Source organism: Lithobates pipiens, unplaced genomic scaffold, assembly GCF_037356315.1.
Source record: "Lithobates pipiens isolate NorthernLeopardFrog02 unplaced genomic scaffold, aLitPip1_a1.2 Scaffold_8, whole genome shotgun sequence".
NCBI lineage: Eukaryota > Metazoa > Chordata > Amphibia > Anura > Ranidae > Lithobates > Lithobates pipiens.
Window position 1 is genome coordinate 51,621,080 of NW_027507903.1, and position 19,901 is coordinate 51,640,980.

Below are 19,901 nucleotides of genomic sequence, written 5' to 3' on the forward strand. Positions count from 1 at the left end.
ACCATTTTGTTAAAGCGGAGTTCCAGTCCCCCAAATACTTTTTTTTTTTGTTAAACACTCCACCATACTTGTGTACACATATACAGCAACATTTAGATAATGTCATATGCTCTTTGTAGTTTATGTGAAAATAGTGGATTACTAACCACATTTTAGAAGCAGTGAGATTCCATGCCAGCTGGGGGCATCTAAAGCCCTCTTCTGTTCATTACTTGGATTCAGTGCATCTGGCTACCCAACATGCACCTCCCGATCTCGCTCCTGCCCAGTAATGCCACTGTGCTGCGCTTTTTCTGGAAATAACACAAGATTCTGCCACTAGGCGATTCACATGGATAGATGACGCTGATATCCCAGGAGTCCTTAGCGAATCGCCTAGTAATGTAATCGACTTGCCGGCTTCAGCCAAAAGTGCTGCAGAAAATCAAAGAAAAAAGGTATTTACTTTAAAAAAAATTAAAATTGCCATTTGTAAGAGAATTCTTCAAGGCAATGAGATTGATTTCACATGCACAAATTGGGTGGAACTCCGCTTTAATGTTGTGTGGTTATGTGGCACATATATGCATGGACTAGATATATGCATTCATAATTTTTATGTTATGTTATGAATTTAGAGGCTATGTGTTAGATTTTCTTTGAAATCACAAATTGTATGGTGGATTATATTTGTGTATTATTAATGAGGCTTTATATAGTGAAGCGTGGCAATTATTACGTTGTATCTCATCACAGATATATAAGCGTGTGCAAGGTGTGGGTGATTCCACATATTATTAATCACATAATTGTTTTAAAAATAATATTTTGTTATAGCACTTAAGCCCCATACACACTATCAGTTTTTCTGCTGTGTTTTTCCTTTAGGTTTACCAAAACCATGTAGTAGAAGGGCCTGCCTGATTGCATACGAATTGAAACTTCTAAGGTTTGACCTCATATTAAATGGTTTTGGTAAATCTGATGGAAAAACTCAGCAGAAATACTGATGGTGTATATGGGGCTTTAAGCTGCTTGCAAGAACTTACTTTTATTTTTGCATAACTAGAATTGCTTGTTAAGGAATGTAAATGCTTGAATTCTCATAGCCTGGGCACAGTACTCTAAATGAGAAATGTACCTATTATTTTAAACAGAAAACTTGTATACATGACTTTTTTCTGAGCAGGTTAGTATGGCGTAAAGAAGTCAATAAATACTTTAAAATTTCATGAATGTATTTATATTGAAGGGTGTTTTGCGTTATTTTGGCCCACCTTCTTGATATCTTTAAAGGATGTCTAAACCCCACAACAAAACTGGACTATATTGAAGCGTACCATTCTATAAGTGTGAAGGCTGCATTTGTTTTAATTATGCAGGTTAAGAATTTCTTTAGCAAATACAAAAAAAAGTGGTTTCTGGTATGCCAGAAATACTGTGTCCTTTTCACATCCTGTGATCTGAACTAAAAGGAAAAATGGTTATCTTTTTTCTTTGTAAACTAACACCTCCAACTCCCATGTAAAGAAGATGAAGCGAGGAAGACCAGCCTGGGTGATGACTGTGCCCCCCCCACCCTTCCATAGGTACAATGAAGTGAGTGAGCATAGCCACCAGGAAGTGTTATTTGCAGGATTACCTTAAAGTAGGTGAACATAAAGGGGGGGGGGGAAGCTTACATCGGTAGTACACTGCAAAAAATATTCTAAAAAATGATGTGCTAGTATGCACGTAGGCGTCACATTTCTCTCAGTGGACAGCACACCGTCCATTGAGCGTGCAGTGCGAATGCATTGGTGACGTCACCGGCTTCTGCTATAGTAAATGCCTCCTAAATGGTGCATGTTTAGGAGATACTTACTGTACCTACAGTAAGCCTTATTTTAAAAAAATGTGTACCACAAAATGGCGCCTTGTGGGGATGAGAACATATAAACAAACAGCTGTCCCCTTTAAAGTGCACGAATCACTGGAACTGTGCGGAATTATAAAATAAAGAATAAGGCGCTCTACATGTTCATATAAAAAAAAACTGTCACAAAGAAAAACACTGCATCAAAAAAATAAGCAAGCATGCAGTCCATAAGTGAATAAATCCCAACACCAAAATGGAATACTCTTCTAGATCTTCCACCACGAGTGTTCAGTATGAAGATGGCCACTCACCAGAGCAGTTTGACCCCTTTTTACAGGATGGTCAAGAAACACTTTGGGTAACCCAAATTGGTTCCACTTATGGCATGAATCCACTCCAATGGCCACTCAGGAAGGAGCTAGAATGTAAAAAATGACTCCACAGACTCCACAAGCCTTAGTTTAGGCTTACCTGTAGGGTACATGTTAACAATGGGGGCTTTACTACCACTTTAAAAAGGAAAACAAATGTAGCAACACATCTAAGGTCTGGTAAGTCTCAATATATTTGTTTTTTTGTTTTTAGGTTTAGAAACCCTTTTTAATGGTTCTTTTCAACATTGCTGCACATATCCTGCTACAGAAGCAATGCTTTCCATATAGTGGCTAAAGCTGACGAGATCAGAACATTTTCAAACTGGATACATGTCTATGTGTTTAGGCTTTAAGTATGATTTACACCTGGATAGGGTAGAACATTTTACAGAGTAAATGATTGTATAAAAACTGCATTCCTGGATGATTTTGAGCAGGAAGTGCTTGACATAGCAAGACTGCTGCTATCAGAACTTGGAGCGCACAGTGACTGCGAGATTGAAGAGAGGAAATCCAAGCTTGAACAGCTGAAAACGGTCCTGGAAATGTAAGTAGAAGAAATGTTCACAGATCTTGATAATAGAAGAAAAGTAGGTACAGTGCCAAATGAACTATATATGTTATAATAAGTGAATTTCACTGTTCAGGGCAGTCAGAACAGTACAAGGTTTTGTCAATATGTTTCTGTGGCTTATTACACTTATCCAGTTGCTCTTTGTATTGTGTGGGGTCCCAATGTTATACAAAACCTTTGAAGTTTTAAATGGATTGCAGGAAGTTTAAACCTTTTTATTGTGTTATTATTGCTTTCTATATCCCACTGAGAGGATTTTCATGTATTTCCTATCTGTCTGACAGATGTTAGGAAGTGAGGGGAATGAGTGGGTACATAGGCGGGAATAAAAACTTTTTTTTCTAGTAAAGTTTTTTTTTTTTTTTTTTTTTTTTTTTAAGTAAAACCTTAGTTGTATCATTATCTGTGCTTAATTGGGAAGGTTTCTTCTCACTTAGGCTCCATTCACACTAGTGCGACTCAATTCTTCGATGTGATTGGACACAGGGGGAGCCGGGGAGCCTATCAGTGGGTCTGGCAGCCTTGATGGATGCCGGGAACCCGGCAATCGTTTGCAGAGAGGCAGAATGGTGTTCTGCCTATGTAAACAGGGCAGACTGCTGTTCTGCCAAAAAAGAAAATGGAGATCTCATGTTTCTGCTAAGCAGAAACGTGAAACTCTGTTTTCCTTTTAGTCAAAGCACTCCCCCCTACAGTTAGAAAGCACACATAGGAAACACGTTTAACCTCTTCCCTGCCGGTGTCATTTACATAGTGTCAGTGCATTTTTATTTATTTATTTTTTTTAGCACTGATTACTGTATTGGTGTCACTGGTCCCCAAAAAAGTGTCATTTAGTGTCCAATGAGTCTGCCTCAATGTCGCAGTCGCACTAAAAATTGCTGATCAACGTCATTACTAGTAAAAAAAAAAAAATCCCTGAATCTATCCAATAGTTTGTAGTCACTATAACTTTTGCGCAAACCATCAATATATACTAATTGGGATTTTATTTTTTACCAAAAATATGTAGCAGAATACATATTAGCTTAAATTTATGAAGAAATTCGATTTTTCACATTTTTTTTTATCGTAAATGTTTTATAGCAGAAAGTAAAAAATATTTATTTCAAAATTGACACTTTTTTTGTTCATAGCGCAAAAAATAAAAAGCGCAGTGGTGGTCAAATAGCACCAAAAGAAAGCTCTGTTTGCGGGGAAAAAATACATTTATTTGGGTACAGCGTCGCACGACTGCATGATTGTCCGTTAAAGTAATGCAGTGCCGTTTTGCAAAAGAATGGCCTGGTCAGAAAGGAGATAAAATCTTCAGGAGCTGAAGTAGTAGTGAAGAGAAGTGGAGCTGAAGTAGTGCAGACACCTTTTCAAAGTGAACGGGTGCCATTGAAAAGAATGGGTTTCATCTTGTCATGTTACTTTGATGTCCAAAGTCGCATGAAAAGTTGCACAAGTATGAATGGAGCCTTGTGCACAGTTGTCTGTTGTCAGAACAGAATGTGAGTGAAAATCTCTCTGCTGGGATGCAAGATAGCAGTGAAAACATTAACAGAGGTTCTGTTACATCACCACTCCTAGAAGGAAAAGATGCTTGGTGGGAGTTAGGCCGGCTATAGATGGAGCGATTTTCTTTCCTGCAACAATGGGTTGCAGGAAAGAAAATCACTAGATTCCCCCATCAACCCAGCCGGTGTTCATGGGATTGCCGCAATCCCTCCCACAGAGCCTGAAGGGATGACTTCCCCTGCCCCCACCCCCCATTGTGTTCTCCCAGCAGGGATGGCTTCCCCCACCCCTCCGCCGGAAGAACACAGTGATTATTGATAGCTGCTGTTGGCAATAATCGTATTGTTGACTAGTATTTATGATTATGTACATACCCCTCAATCATTGTAGTAGTATGGACATATACATATCTAGATCTGAGAGATCTTGTACAAAAGAGATAGTTCAATCAGCAATACACATTCATTTATAGGGTTACATAATATATATACAAATTACACACCAGACAGTATGTACATCACAATATACAGTGTAGGTCCCCTGGCTTACATGATATTTACAAATTACTCACAGAATCGTATTTACAATACAATATAAGGTGCAAGTTCAGAGTTAGGTTACCTGTTAACTTCAGGTCAGCCCATGGTGACTGCCGTGTGCTCCCACACCAGTGTGTCTTGGCTTGCTCACAAAGCATTATATCCCCCCCCCCTACTTTCTGTAGTGTGGCTAATACATTCTCCCTAATTGGTCACTGTACCTAGTCAATGTATATTGGGAACAGCCTGATTGGATGAGTCAACGAAAGCTGTTGTTTACTTCCCAGGTGAGATGTTATCAGGGAAAACAAAAGGCCAAGCTTTGAAGTTGAACCAATTACAGTAACACCAACCCAACACTCAATACTTTACATATATATTTAAATCTAATGGAAATATATTTCTAATTACAATATTGTACAGGTATTAATGGAGATTTCACATAAACTCATAAGGCTACAGATGGCCCCTTGTGGCCAGTTGAGAATATGAGACTCGGCCACACATAGAATAATGGTTTATGTGCAATCTTCTTTAATATTTTGAACGTTTGGCTTTGCCCTCTGAAATGAAATAAAACTCTTTGAGAAGAAAAAAAAACTTTTAAAATCCCCATCTCTACAGTTCACATTTCTGGATCCCAGTATCGGTAGTCCTCACTTGTTCTGAATGTAATAAGTCCATAATAAAAATCATAGGATACAAAATACAATAAAAAAAACAAGAGGGATAAAAAAAAACATGAGGATCCTTGTTCTCAACCGTCCAATAATGTTAGTGCGAAAGTCAATAATGTCAATCTGGTCATGTTGCCCTTGCTTCTGGGACAGCCTTCCATGGTGATTCCCGTTGGATACCGCGTACAGTAATGGCCTTTGGATCAGCTTTCCCGGCTAAGATTATACTTTGTTAATGTGGACAGAGGTAGAGAAAGAACACCACAAGTACATTTGAGTCACATGCATTCAAATTAATGCTTGTCTGGTAAGTCTGAGCAGTTAGGACCTTTTATTAGAATTACCATAGATATACTGCGACATATTAATAAGACCCCTTTCTCAATGACGTGTAACAATTTGGTTACGCCCTTCAGCCAGGTGTCTGATTTCCACCCCCCATCTTTCTTCCTCCATGGTCATATGCCTGCAAGTAACTTCTGCCGTATACCACTGTGTGTCTGTGTATGACCCTTCAAGTGTGCAGGGGGTTCTTGTTGCCATCGCAACTCACCACTAACTCCTGTTACTGAAGCTATGTTCAGTGCTGGTCCCAAACCTTGGGCACCGTCCTTGGCTACCATGTGTAGCTACTGCACGAGCCCTGCCTTTAGCAGGCTACGGAAGAGGTCATCACTTTAAGAGTTCTCATTGCAGATTAGGCAGTGTCGCCTACGCAGACAAACATGACTGGATTTCAGAATACAGATAGGTGTGATGTCACCAGTCACTAGTGGCTTCTGGAAAAATCTAAATAAAATACTCTTAAGTACAAATGTACTATACTCCCTGCTATTTGCCAATCACTATGAGTCTCACCAGTCCCAGTATATCTATATGATATTGACGCAATGCTCTTTGAACTTATTATGGCACAAAAAGAAAGAAATGAAAAAGAAAAATATATATCAATGACCACATCTGATGACTGCCCAACATTAGAACTGTAGAGAGGATTGTATGTCACATATACACAGAAAATAGTCACATGGCTGTTGCTAAAGCCTTATGTTACTATTGTCATGATAATAGCTACAATGACCTAAAATTATATAAAACAATTATCCAATGTCATAAGAGAAAAACAAAAACTGTTGGATACTCGACCCATCCCCAAAATGCTAAAGGGAAGCTTTTAATATTCTATATCAACATTTGTAATTGCTTTAAATGTTCTCCATACTCCCCTCTTTTTTTTTTTTTTTATTTCACCATAGGCAAGCCAAACTGAAGAATCACCAAAAAAATTAAAATAAGGTGATATAGGCAGTAAAGAAAAAAAAAATAGTTTTCTTTAAGAGAAAAAGTTGAAGGAGAAAAAAAACAATAAAGAAAAAAAACTATTCAGATTGAATGCTGCCTCAACCTTTAATTTGTTAAAGAGCCTTGAATCTGTAATTGTGTTAAACAAAATGATTGAATCTGCTTTCAAACATTGCGCAACACCCTCTCTCGGTGGTGATTAACATATTAATTGACTCTTAGTGCAAAACAATTTGCAAGTCAAGCAGGCCACAAAAATTTGTATTAGAGAGAGCAGGACCTCTGTTTATTGAAACAGACCGCCCTAAAGAAGTTAGAATTTAGTAAGGCCTGACTGTAATTAATTCCATTCAAGGCTTCTCCTTAAAACCAACATAAAATTGTTTTAAGGTCCTCATCTGTGTTTCACAATACTTTGCCCCATCTGCGTCCGATCATCCATCCTTGTTTGGGCAATTACCCTAAAATACAAAACTTAAAAATCATTAATAACACCTCACTGTACCTCTCTGAGAGGTTCATAATGGTCTACAATAGTAGTGGATGCTTGGAACAGACTTCCAGCCAAGGTAATGGGTCCATTAACCGTAAGTACAGTCAATAATGTCCAGGACCCACCCCCATATCTATACTCGGACAGACCAAAAATTATGGAAAAACTGGGAGGGTTTGTAAATACTTAAATTCTAAACGACAACATGTAGATCTATAACCTTCACACATATTAGCATCACATGAGTTAATTTGGAAGGAAAAACAAAACAAAACACAAGACCTACTGAATCCATAAGATGCCACAAGGTGCAAAGTAATGTATCGTGGTAGTTTCCGAGTGTCAGAGTGAAAGAACCTTCACTCTAAACCACAGGAAAGGAGAAAACCAAGATCTACACAACATCCCTACAGTTCCTCATAGTTATAGGGATTGAAATTTCATATTTTTGCACAGGTTATTTATTCGCAAGTACATTTAAACTTGTAAAAAAAAAATTATAAATTTAAACTGGTACCAGTATTGAGCTCATTTCCAATGAAAAAAAATAAATTATAAACAGTACAACGCATGCGCATTAGTGTGATCACACTTATTTATGGCCATAAAGCAATGTTAAGTACAAAAAAGAAAAATATCTTTGTTTACACATGGACCGTTCATACCCATGCATTCCATCACTCAAACATACACATTCATTTCGATTGCATCCCATACATCCTGGATAGCACCTTGGTAATTGCAAATTAATTGTTATGTGTTTCTGCAAACGGGAGAGAGAGAAAAAAAAAAAAACAACAACCAAGAACAAAAAATAAAAATAAACTGAAGCAAGAGTAAGATTCTGTACTAAGCAACACTTGTACCCTATACCTTTGAATATTTATGGCAGTCTTCTGATCCTTTGGGGAAGATAAACACCTATATTACAAATAACCATGTTTGAATACCTAGCCTAATATACATTACCTTAGGTGTATGTATTTATGTATATACATCTATATTGATACACCTGCTTAACATGTAAATACTTTTTCATGAGCTCCCTGCACCTGGAAAATATAACTTATACAAAAGTTATTACCCTTTTCCCTTTCGTTGGCACAAAGAAAGCAAACACTACCACATTGTTACATTTACATATTTACATTGTTATATGTTCACTGACATCCGCACTTGGATCTGGTGAAAATAAATTACTCAGATCATAGACATCTGAATGACACATTAGATCTGGTACTTCTTTCACTGTTTCTACATTGCTTATATTTAAGTTTTGTTCCCCGTAAGGGGAAGTCCTAGCAGATAATATAGATAGATTGGGCCTCCCTCCTGTATTTTCTGTTTGAATGGAATAGACGGTTTTCTGTGGGGTCTTAACAATTTGATCAAAAGATTGTTTTATTTCTTTCAGTTCTTTATTACACTGTACCACATCTGCATGGCATGCTTCATATTTTTCCTTAAGAACATGTTGTGATGTTTCCATTATTTTATTGGTATTTTCCCAATTATGAATATGTGCCTTCAATAGCTTAATCTCATTTTCAAGAGACGTAATTGTGGTTATTAACTTAAGTTCTTTCAGAACTGATCTCCTGTGCTGTAATCTGAGATCGCTTTCCATGGTATTTACATTCAAAGGGGAGCATGAGGCTATTTGCCTTTGACTAGTAACTGTGGAGCCATGCCTATAGATCTTATCTTTGGAGGCATTGTAATTGTAATGATGTCTCTTTCTGTTTGAAAAGGTGGCCAATTCTCCTGTAGTGTGGCTTGCTAAATAGGTATTTTTGTTTGTAGGCTGGTGATAAATCTTTGATTTCACAGAATTAGACCTTCTGGCTACATGAAAATAATTGTGCATACAATCCATGATACTTTGATATGAATCTTTAAGAGGATTTATAAAAAATCCACATTGACTTTTAAATTTTGGATGGGCATTAGATATTAGGAGGGTTTTGTACTCTGGGTCCTCTCTGTTTACATTTCTCCGTTTGCCTACATAGTAAGCTGACCATAGCCTGTTTGCATAAAGAAGTGGATTCTCATTATTTTCCTGTTTTGTTCTAAACGCTGCTATTAAGCCTAGGTCAAAGGGATATAATATTTTTAGCAGTTCATCTACAGTTTCATTGTAATCTGCTCTTCCTTCTTTAACATGGTCTGGTAAGGAAGACCATGTGTCTAATTTAACTGTTAATAGTAAAACTTTAACCTGATCTCTGGAGTTGGCAACTCCCAGCAATTTACATCGTTGCAAGACATTATCTGCATGAAATGTTATGTGCACTCCTGGCAATAGTTTGCCAATATTGTTAGCTACAAGTAGCACATTTTCTAAAGACTGTCTGTCCTCCCTATCCATCTTTTGTGCTGTACTCTCAATTCCTGTTACATGCACTTCATCCACTGCAGGAATCATCTTTCAAACCTTTTTTTTTTTTTTTTTAAATAGACTGAATCTTCATGCATATAAACATTGGGCAACAGCTCTTTTCATCTCCTTCTAATGTATCTGGACTCTTCATGTACAAATTCTATAATATATTTAGCTTTTAGCATAAATGATGTGTTCCTTAGTATACTAACAGTAGGCTTCCTAATGATTACACACTGTACAACACAGCTATTTTTTTATAGCCCATTTCTATATTGAGCACCTAGATCACCCAATGTTACTTTTTAGCATTCAGATGAAAAACCCTTTCATAGTGTGCCTTTTGTAGATATTGCAACCCCTTGAGATATTGCTGAAAGATACCACCAATTTTTCCTGTCCCATCGTGGTCGCCATTTGTTGACTAGTATTTATGATTATGTACATACCCCTCAATCATTGTAGTAGTATGGACATATACATATCTAGATCTGAGAGATCTTGTACAAAAGAGATAGTTCAATCAGCAATACACATTCATTTATAGGGTTACATAATATATATACAAATTACACACCAGACAGTATGTACATCACAATATACAGTGTAGGTCCCCTGGCTTACATGATATTTACAAATTACTCACAGAATCGTATTTACAATACAATATAAGGTGCAAGTTCAGAGTTAGGTTACCTGTTAACTTCAGGTCAGCCCATGGTGACTGCCGTGTGCTCCCACACCAGTGTGTCTTGGCTTGCTCACAAAGCATTATATCCCCCCCCCCTACTTTCTGTAGTGTGGCTAATACATTCTCCCTAATTGGTCACTGTACCTAGTCAATGTATATTGGGAACAGCCTGATTGGATGAGTCAACGAAAGCTGTTGTTTACTTCCCAGGTGAGATGTTATCAGGGAAAACAAAAGGCCAAGCTTTGAAGTTGAACCAATTACAGTAACACCAACCCAACACTCAATACTTTACATATATATTTAAATCTAATGGAAATATATTTCTAATTACAATATTGTACAGGTATTAATGGAGATTTCACATAAACTCATAAGGCTACAGTATGTAAAATCTGACAGGCTCGTTGTACTCAAGATGATCGATCAATCAACTTGGGTACATTCAGCCTGTCCATATATGGTTTGAATCTTGAATTGAACGGTCTATGGCCGGCTGTAGGATTTATCAAAGGAGTGATGTACAAAGTGCATTAGCAACCAAACAAAAATTATTCTGCAATGTTCTGATTACTTTCACTGCTGAAAACTAGAGATTTAATTTCTACTGCTGAGAAGTTAGATACCACCCCTGTCTGTTGTGGGCTCATATTCACTGTATCCATTCACTGTTACTTCTGTCGTTTATCTACTTCTCCTTTATTAAGTACATTCTAATATATCTCCTGTAATTTAACTCAAACAAATCCAAACAGTATTGGCTTTATTTAAACAGATTTAAGTGATTTTTTTTGTTATTGTTTAGTTCAGGCTTTCTCAACCAAGGTTTCGTGCAACCCTAGGGTTCCTCCAGAGGTTGTTAGGGATTGAATAGTAAACAATGAAATATTGATTTCCCAATTCCATTGACCATCAACATACAGGGGCAATTTCCCACAGACAGTTAATGTAAGGGGTCACTTCTGCACTGATCACCAATGCAGGGGGGTATTTCACCATTGACCACTAATATAATCGGAAGCTACAATTTTCTGGTCATTATTATTCATTTTCATGATGATTATTATTGACATACAGAGGAAGGGAGTGTTGTAAAATAATGAAATTGTCTCTGGTTGTCAGATATTTTAGGGGCATCATATTTTTTTTTTATTAAAACGTTCAACAGCTTACTGCTCATGCAGTTTTTATCTGTTATGTAGTCACTTTGCGCCCCCTGGTGGAGTTGTTCACTGCATTTTATTCCTAATTAGCATGAACGTGCTTTGGAAAAAAGATAATCACTTATGTTAACGATAATCTTGTTTACTCAGTGTATGATATATTTTAATTCATGGCAAATAATACATGTTAGTTTTCATTAATTAAAGATCTTCTTTGTCAGTTCCTATTTATATGAGTGGTTTTGTGCTTTGCCCATATTTTGGACACAAGGAAAATAAAAAAACTGTGATTTGCTTTTTTTTGTTTTTTTTCCCAGGTACGGCCATTTCTCTGGTATTAATAGGAAAGTACAGCTGACTTATTTGCCCCATGGTCATCCAAAAATATCCAGCGAGGATGAAGGTAAGATGGGGAAGGTTTTATTAAGTATAACACTGATTTGCACAGTATGAAGAGTTTTCATGCATGCAGCAACTTGGAGATTCAAGTTTTTTTTTTTTTTTTTATAATGTAATGTCTTCATAGATGCCCGAAAGGACTCCCCATCTCTACTTCTAGTCTTGAAATGGGGTGGGGAACTGACACCAGCTGGGAGAGTGCAAGCAGAAGAGCTAGGACGGGCTTTCCGCTGTATGTATCCTGGAGGGCAAGGTAGGTTTTATTTTTATATATTTCTTCTCTTCCACTACCCTTCTGTCTTTTTCCAAACCTGAGCCCCCCACCATGCCTTTCAAAGTGTAACATCTTCATTGTGCTTTGTGATTCTTTGTGATTTGCAGCTGTAATTGCAGTGAAAGGAGGTTCTACAAAGTATTGATTTGGGGGGGCTGAATACAAATACACGCCATACTTTTCACATATTTATTTGTAAAAAAGAAATTGAAAACCATTTATCATTTTCCTTCCAATTCACAGTGCCACTTTGTGTTGGTCTATCACATAAAATCCCAATAAAATACATTTATATTTTTGGTTGTAACATGACAAAAAGTGGAACATTTCAAGGGTATGAATACTTTTTCAAGGCACTGTATTTGGGGGAAACTGCATGCAGAAGGTTTTTTACCTTTAGTGCATGTAATGCAAACCTTATTCCTTTACAACCACTTTACCAAGCTTACACATAGGGCATAACTACAAAGCATTGAATGAGACTTTCACCAAACATTTACTGGTGGTGAATTAATCATCTCTATGTAAAACACATGCACCTGGAATATTCACCTGCATTGAATGTCATATTCGCTTATAAATTTGCCTCAAGGTATCAGTGTTTTTCTATACCTGCTCATATTTACTGGCACACTCACTTACACAGTTGACACTAAAGGACATAAACTGAGCATCAGAGTCACTTGTTCTTGTTGAATGTTTGAACTTAATCTCAGTGTGTACGTAGTTCCATATGCCTTTTGTCTGCAAGAAAGAACGCATAAAGCTTGTAATAACGCTGTATCTTTTTTGCTTAGAGCTTTCTAATTCTAAGTGCAATGTTTTTCTCTGTATGTTATGTAAATGTAATTCATTCTCATTTTGTAACCTGTCCTCTGCGTTTATAATGCCTTTGGCCCTGGTTAACCCTCTGTCCTCTCTGTTGTGTCAACGTATCATTCTAGTGAGTGGTAAAATCCCGGCTTTGGGCTGTAGCTCTCCTATAGACTGTGGTAAGAGCCCTGATTGTAGTGTGATTTGCACTTTTCCCATGATTGCATTGGGAAAATCTTTTCCCTTGACCCTCTCGAGTAACAATTCAAACTACTCTTCAAAAATGAACTAACAAGAAGATGGTCTAGTTCAGGGATATGCAATTAGCGGACCTCCAGCTGTTGCAGAACTATAACTCCCATGAGCCATAGCAAGACTCTGACAGCCACAAGCATGACACCAGAGGCAGAGGCAGCATGATGGGACTTGTAGTTTTGCAACAGCTGGAGGTACGCTAATTGCATATCTCTGGTCTAGTTGATAACAATTAATCAGATATTTGTTTTATGCTGCAAGTGATACTAAAACGTTTGTCATCTTCTAAAAAAAAAAAAAAAAGTGTTGCCAGAGGCAACTTAGAAGAAAGTTGCCTCTGGCAACACTTTTTTTTTTTTTTTACATAAATGTCCACCTGTGTGCCAGACTAAAGTCTTTAGGACATTTCCATACTTGAAACCTCTTAATTTAGCTGGTGTACTGGTTATCTAAACATTACAGGACATTTATGTGGGGCTGTTATCAGTGGACACATTAGGCATCTGTAACTGGTAGCATAAATGTTTAGAGCCTTATAAATATTTGATGATTTGGCTTTGGTTTACCTAGCAGCAAATTGGATCATGGCTTCATAAATCAGAAGTTCCTATGATGACACTGATGAGGTCATAACATAAAGGAAAACAGCTAGGAGTTGTGACATTGTTTTCCTGCATTAAGCACATGTCAGCCACAGGTCAGCAAATTGCCATTAACTTGAATGGAGTAGAACATGTGGCAGTGTAAAGACTGCGTTTACCCTACTTTGAGTTGCTCTGCGTTTCATAACTAAGTGTGCATTCTAAGCAGGTCAAATGCAGCCTATTCTTGGCAACACAGTGTTTGACAAGAACACCCCTTCAACATGAGCCCTTAGTTGAAAGCAAAGGACAAGACAGAAATTCGGGAGAATGACTGACCCAGCAAGCCTTGAATGGGGGTATAATGAATTATACATCTGTCCAAAAAATTTCTATTGCTTTGCTTCTAGCTCTGTGGTACAGTACAAACAGATAGCCACTGTCCTTACCTATAACTGGCCTTTGCAGCAAGGAGCACATGGAAGGGCAACACATGCAAAACAAAACCAAAGAAATTCCCAGCTCGACTTACAACTTACAAACCAGCCTGCAACCAACCAAATTGTTCCGTCTTGCAGTATGCATTAAAAACATGCATTAAAAACAGGGGTTTTGTTCATCAAGACACCCCAGTATTTTTTGTAGCCCTAACTAAATTCCTAACTCCCTCCAGGCTCACCTGCCCTCTGCCTATCCATTATAATGCATGCGCTTCCACTGTAGAGGCTCTCAAAATTTTGAGTTAGGACTACAGAAAATACTGGAGTGCCTTTACGTGCTCTGTAGCTTACGCATGTATTTGAAAATGTGTACAAGACAGGACAATTTGGTTGGTTGCAGGCTAGTCGGTAAGTTGAGCTGGGACTTTTTTGATTTTGTATTCTAGCTCTGTGGTACAGCATTTTTTCTTTTTTTTTTTTTTTTTTTTTTTTTTTTTTTAAGATTAGAGAGTTCTGAGGGCATGGTTAGAATTTTATCATACATTAATGAATATTTAACAAATGAACCATTTTGCTACCAAAATGAATTTTGCAGTGGAAGATCTTTAGCAGGCATTGATCTCACTTTCAAGGACTCACTCATACTGGTCAACCCAAATACCCAAACTAGGGCTAGTTTCTAAAGAATGGAGGGAAGAAAAAGTAGAGAAGTATCCACTTACCAACTGTAATCATTCATCTCCTAACCTTCTTTAAAATGTTAGCCATTTAGTTACGCTATACTGAAAGATGGGAAAGAGACTGCACAATGCACGCTTTTGTTCACCCAGTTTTACTGGTACCACATCCTCTCATATAAGACACTGAAAAATATTGATTCCTTAAAAAACAAACAAATGGGGCTTTAAGGGGACAATAAAGACCCCTTTTATTTGTACAACATTTTTTTTTTAGAAAAGTTTAAAACACAATGGGCCTAACACATAGGTGTGATTATAAAAAACTGCAGTTACAAAAATATGCCAGTTAACTATATCCCCAGATGATCACGTGGGGTGTTCCATGCAGGAATCTCTCATGCGTTTTGCAGGGACAAGGCCCACTTCCTCCGGGAGAACCGACATAAATCTGTCTTGGATGTTCAATGTACATGCAACTTGGAAAAAAAATTTGGAACTGTAACCACTGCACATCAAGGGAAATCAGCTGTACTAAAATAAGTTTTTTGTAATGGGAGAGATTTGATACAAAAAGGAAAACTATATCCAAAGAAGTCCCAAAGGTTTCCTCCATCATAATAATCTATTCTTCAGGGTCCCCATAGATGTTAAAGTGTTTCCAAGCAGCAGCTCCAGCAGGCATTCTTATGCTCAGAAACACCTTCACATTTATGGAAACCCTAAAGGATAGAATGTTAATAAGGAGGAAACCCTGTGCTAGTTTACTGGTAACAGATACAAGAAAATGATTTGAATGTGTATGGAACCCTTTTCCCATCAAAAAAAAAACTAATGGTTTGCCTTCCAAGGAATGTTTTGTGCCTTTGGATGTCTTTTTGTTTGGCTAACAATGTAATGCAACACTTAAAACTTTTCAGTATATATGTTTTTTGGAATATTGTTTTATTCATGATAAAATACAATTTTCCTATTAAAAAATTAAATCCTATTTATGCTTCCTAATTTACGGTATACGATTTGATTTAAGTGAATTGTTCAGGAGATTAATTATTACAGGAATCAGAAATCGACAAGATCTGCGTTTCTACAGCTATTCCCCATGGGCATGCAAAGTCAATCACCCAGACATTTTTTGTCAGGTTTTCTGCACAAAGATGGTCAGGTTAAACATCTATATGCTTGAGAAGAGAATAAATGGGGTACAGAGCAGCAGCATCTAGATCAGCCTTTCTTAAAGTGATTATAAATGATCACTTTGCAACCCATTCAGTTTAAAATAGAAATGAAAGACAGAACATTTGTGTATAGATATAAAAAAACATCAATACCTTTTTATCACTTTTTTTTTTTTATAAGAGATTACCGTATATACTCGAGTATAAGCCGAGATTTTCAGCCCTTTTTTTTTAGGCTGAAAGTGCCCCCCTTGGCTTATACTCGAGTCACCGCCATCTGCCTACCTGATCAGGCATGTCATGTAGACAGACGGTGGCCAGCGTGTCATAAAAACATACAGCGGCCATTCCAGTATTTAAAAGCCGCGCCTCCTCCTCGTCTGATAGGCAGAACACTTAATTTCCCAGCAGTCAGTTTTCAGCCTATCACGGACATCCCCTCATCCCTCAGACGAGGATGTCCGTGATAGGCTGAAAACTGACTGCACAGTGAGGTAGGCAGATCTGCACAGGACACAGGGAGGCATACACAGGACACAGTGAGGTAGGCAGATCTGCACAGGACACAGGGAGGCATGCAATAGACACAGTGAGATATGCAGCTGCAGATGGGCATTGTTGACCCTCTTTGCCACTTACAGTAACTGCTGCATTTCCCACCCCCGGCTTATACTCGAGTCAATAAGTTTTCCCAGTTTTTTGTGGTAAATTAGGGGCCTCGGCTTATATTCGGATCGACCTATACTTGAGTATATACGGTACATTTCCTCTGTTCTCAGCTGCATAACAGCTGGGGGAGGAGGAGAAGCAGCAGTACACTGAGCTTCCCAGTGAATGGCTGTGCAGAGGGAGCATGTCCGTACAAGTCTGATCATTGGAAGAGAGCAGCCTGAGTTCCCAGCACAGCTAGGGAACTGACCACGCTGTGTTTTCCTGCTTAATGTGGTCAGTTTTTAATAAGAAAGCAGAGGGACTGGCAGGAACACCAGAGATTTTACACAAAGGAAGCAATAGAAAGAGAACAGGATACTTTTTCATACAAGTACATGGTACAGCAGGGACATATCAGGAATATGAAATGTTGGGTTTACATAATCTTTAACCTTTTTACTCCAGAGAAACCCTTGCAATGATTTCCAAGTCCTGGAGAAACCCTCCAAAATCAATTCGTTGTTGGTCAATGAGGAAAAATGCCCCTTACATTGGTGGTCAGTTGGAAGAATGTGCCCACCTTGCCACGTGGTCAGAATTACACCCTTCTGGACAGTTAAAAAGTTAATTGGTGTCTTGCTGCTGGCTCTGCCAAATGGTGTTGGATCTGGAATTATGCAGGCACCATCAGATGGGAAGTCGATATAGCTCAAGGAACCCCTTCCTACCTTTTGAAGGAACCCTGGTTAAGAATGACGGATCTAGATGTTCTCAGGCTGTCCTGACTAACATACATTACCAATAACAAAAATTGCTAAAAATCTTTATATTTTTTAATGCTGTTATTCTTTTTCATACATCATGGGACACAGAGTCAGGCTAATATTCATTACCTGCTGGGTTATACTTCATCATTAGGTGAATGGACACTGGTAGACCAGGTTTCAGACAGGAAGTGATTCCCTATATAACCTCTCCCATACAGGACGTACTTTCGTGTTTTTTTTTTTTTGTTTTTTGTTTTTACCAGAATCTGCAAGGTAGATGGCATGGTTTGTTTGAGCTCTCTGAGCTCCGGGTCCTTAGTCCCATGAATGGTTCCAAATTGAATCAAGGGATTGACCGATCAGATCCATTTGGCTTTTATGCTTAGATAAATGGTACCCAGAAGACTCAAGACCCTGCAAGCTTTTGCCTGTAATGTGGCCTTCAGACGCTGGAACCTGCGGAGTGGAAATCCTGGACACTACAGCACTAAGGCATTTCCTGGAGGGTGCTGTACAGGTCCAAGGGAGTGGAACTAACATGAAAGGGTACCCAGTCCTTGAAGGTCCAAGTGACAGGAACCCGCCGTAAAGGGTGAAGATTGGGCCCTTGGTTTCTAAGTGGCCCTGCACCTGGATGGGTAAGTGAAACCCCTTTACTCTATTATTGTGGGGTGTCCCATTGACAATTAACAATCAGTCAAGCTAGCTAAAAGCTGGACACCTATGTGCGGTGACCATACGGGGGAGTTCTAGGCTAGCAGAGTGTGCTTTTTTGCTTATGTCTGGCTGTTTTTTACCTGTATGATGCTACAGTGCACCATTTCGCCTTGGTTCGCCATGGCGCAAGAATGCCGCTGGGCTCAGCAGTTTGTTTGGCGGCCATGGAGCATGCGGCTTCCCCGCACATGCAACATAGCCTTTATCTGGGCACACGAAGATTTGCGTTGTACGTGTATACCGTCGTTCCCGGAGCGCACCCAGTTTATTTAAGCTGTGTAGGTCAAGCATGTGGTGCTTCCAGAAGGCAACTGTGGGACACAGAGCGGGCTCTGAACAGACACTTGCAGTGGTTCATTTTTCCTTTCCCGGGTCACGTGAGTCACCAGGTGTTGCTTGGCAGGCCAAAGGTGCTTAGCAGGATTGTTACATAGGGGCTTGGTGAGCCCTATTAAATGGTCTCCCTTCTAAGGTGTTTTAATACTACACCCAAGTACTCTGTTTGTGGCTATTAAATGTCTTCCAAAAAGAGGAGTGGGACTAACACCACAGGGAAAGGCACATCTATGTCACCAGTAGTTCCTGATGAACCTAGTCATATCCCTAGTGTTGTATCCCCTGAAGAACCAGAGGCTTTCGAGCAATCTGAGCCGCTGCGCCTATCTGGTATTGTGCCTACAGTCAACGCTGCTGCTTCACCCTTTATCACTAAGGATGAACGGTCCTCATCCCTAGCCAGATTAGAGCACAAGATTGATGGCATGATTGTCTCCACCCCGTAGGGTGGCAGGAAGCTTGACAGATTCCCCTCCCCAGAGTCTCCAAGTCTGGAGCAGGAATGGGTTGAGGATGGGGAAGAGCTTAAAGCTCAGCATTCGGTGGAGTGCCCCACAGATGGGTCTGCTCCTGAGCAATCTTGACGAGAAGATATCCAGTCAATGTCTGCCTCTCAGTCGCAGAGGCTTTGATCCTGGTCCTGACCGAAATGGTTTGTTCTGCCTTTAAGTTGACTCTTGCAGAGGTGACTGAGCCCCCCTGGTCCTCTTTGGGATCTCTGAGGCCTCTTCAGGTCGCACAGACTTTCCCTCTATACCCCCTGTTGGAACAGGCAGTGTACGCTGATTGGGAACATCCTGACAGGACTTTTGTTCCTTCTAAGCCCTTGTACACACGGTCGGACATTCCGATGGACAATGTCCGATAGGACCGTGTTGTCGAGTAATCTGACAGTGTGTGGGCTCCATCGGACTGTTTCCGTTGGAGTATCCGACGGACCAAGTTTTCCAGCTGGGCTATAAAATTTTCTGACATGATCCAATCGGACTTTGTCCAAACATGTGTAGAGAATTCCGATCAGACAAAGTGCCACGCATGCTTAGATCAAATTCCTAGACCAAAGCTATTGGGCGTAGTCCCGTCCTAACGAAATAATGTCATCACGTTAAGTACGATTGGATTTTCAGACAACTTTGTCCAACTGTGTGTATGCAACAGTTTCTTACAAAATCCGACGGATTTGGTTGTCGGAATGTCCGACCGTGTGTACAAGGGCTAAGATTTTCCCTTTTATATACCATGGATGAAAAGTTTGTTAAAAAATGGAGCATGCCAGC

General features: G+C 39.0%; 1 protein-coding gene across 26 annotated transcripts in view; it reads left to right on the forward strand.

Moving 5' to 3' along the window:
- PPIP5K1 (diphosphoinositol pentakisphosphate kinase 1) overlaps positions 1-19,901 on the forward strand; it is a 332,491-nt gene that overhangs the window by 108,399 nt on the left and 204,191 nt on the right. For 19 of the 26 annotated variants that reach the window (XM_077473361.1, XM_077473337.1, XM_077473343.1 and 16 more), the window contains exons 13-16: positions 2,649-2,758; positions 11,854-11,939; positions 12,063-12,188; positions 13,154-13,201. In XM_077473361.1, the coding sequence (XP_077329487.1) occupies positions 2,649-2,758; positions 11,854-11,939; positions 12,063-12,188; positions 13,154-13,201 (370 nt within the window). The remainder of the gene's footprint in view (positions 1-2,648; positions 2,759-11,853; positions 11,940-12,062; positions 12,189-13,153; positions 13,202-19,901) is intronic. The other 7 variants (XM_077473341.1, XM_077473349.1, XM_077473352.1 and 4 more) reach the window with 1 other exon arrangement.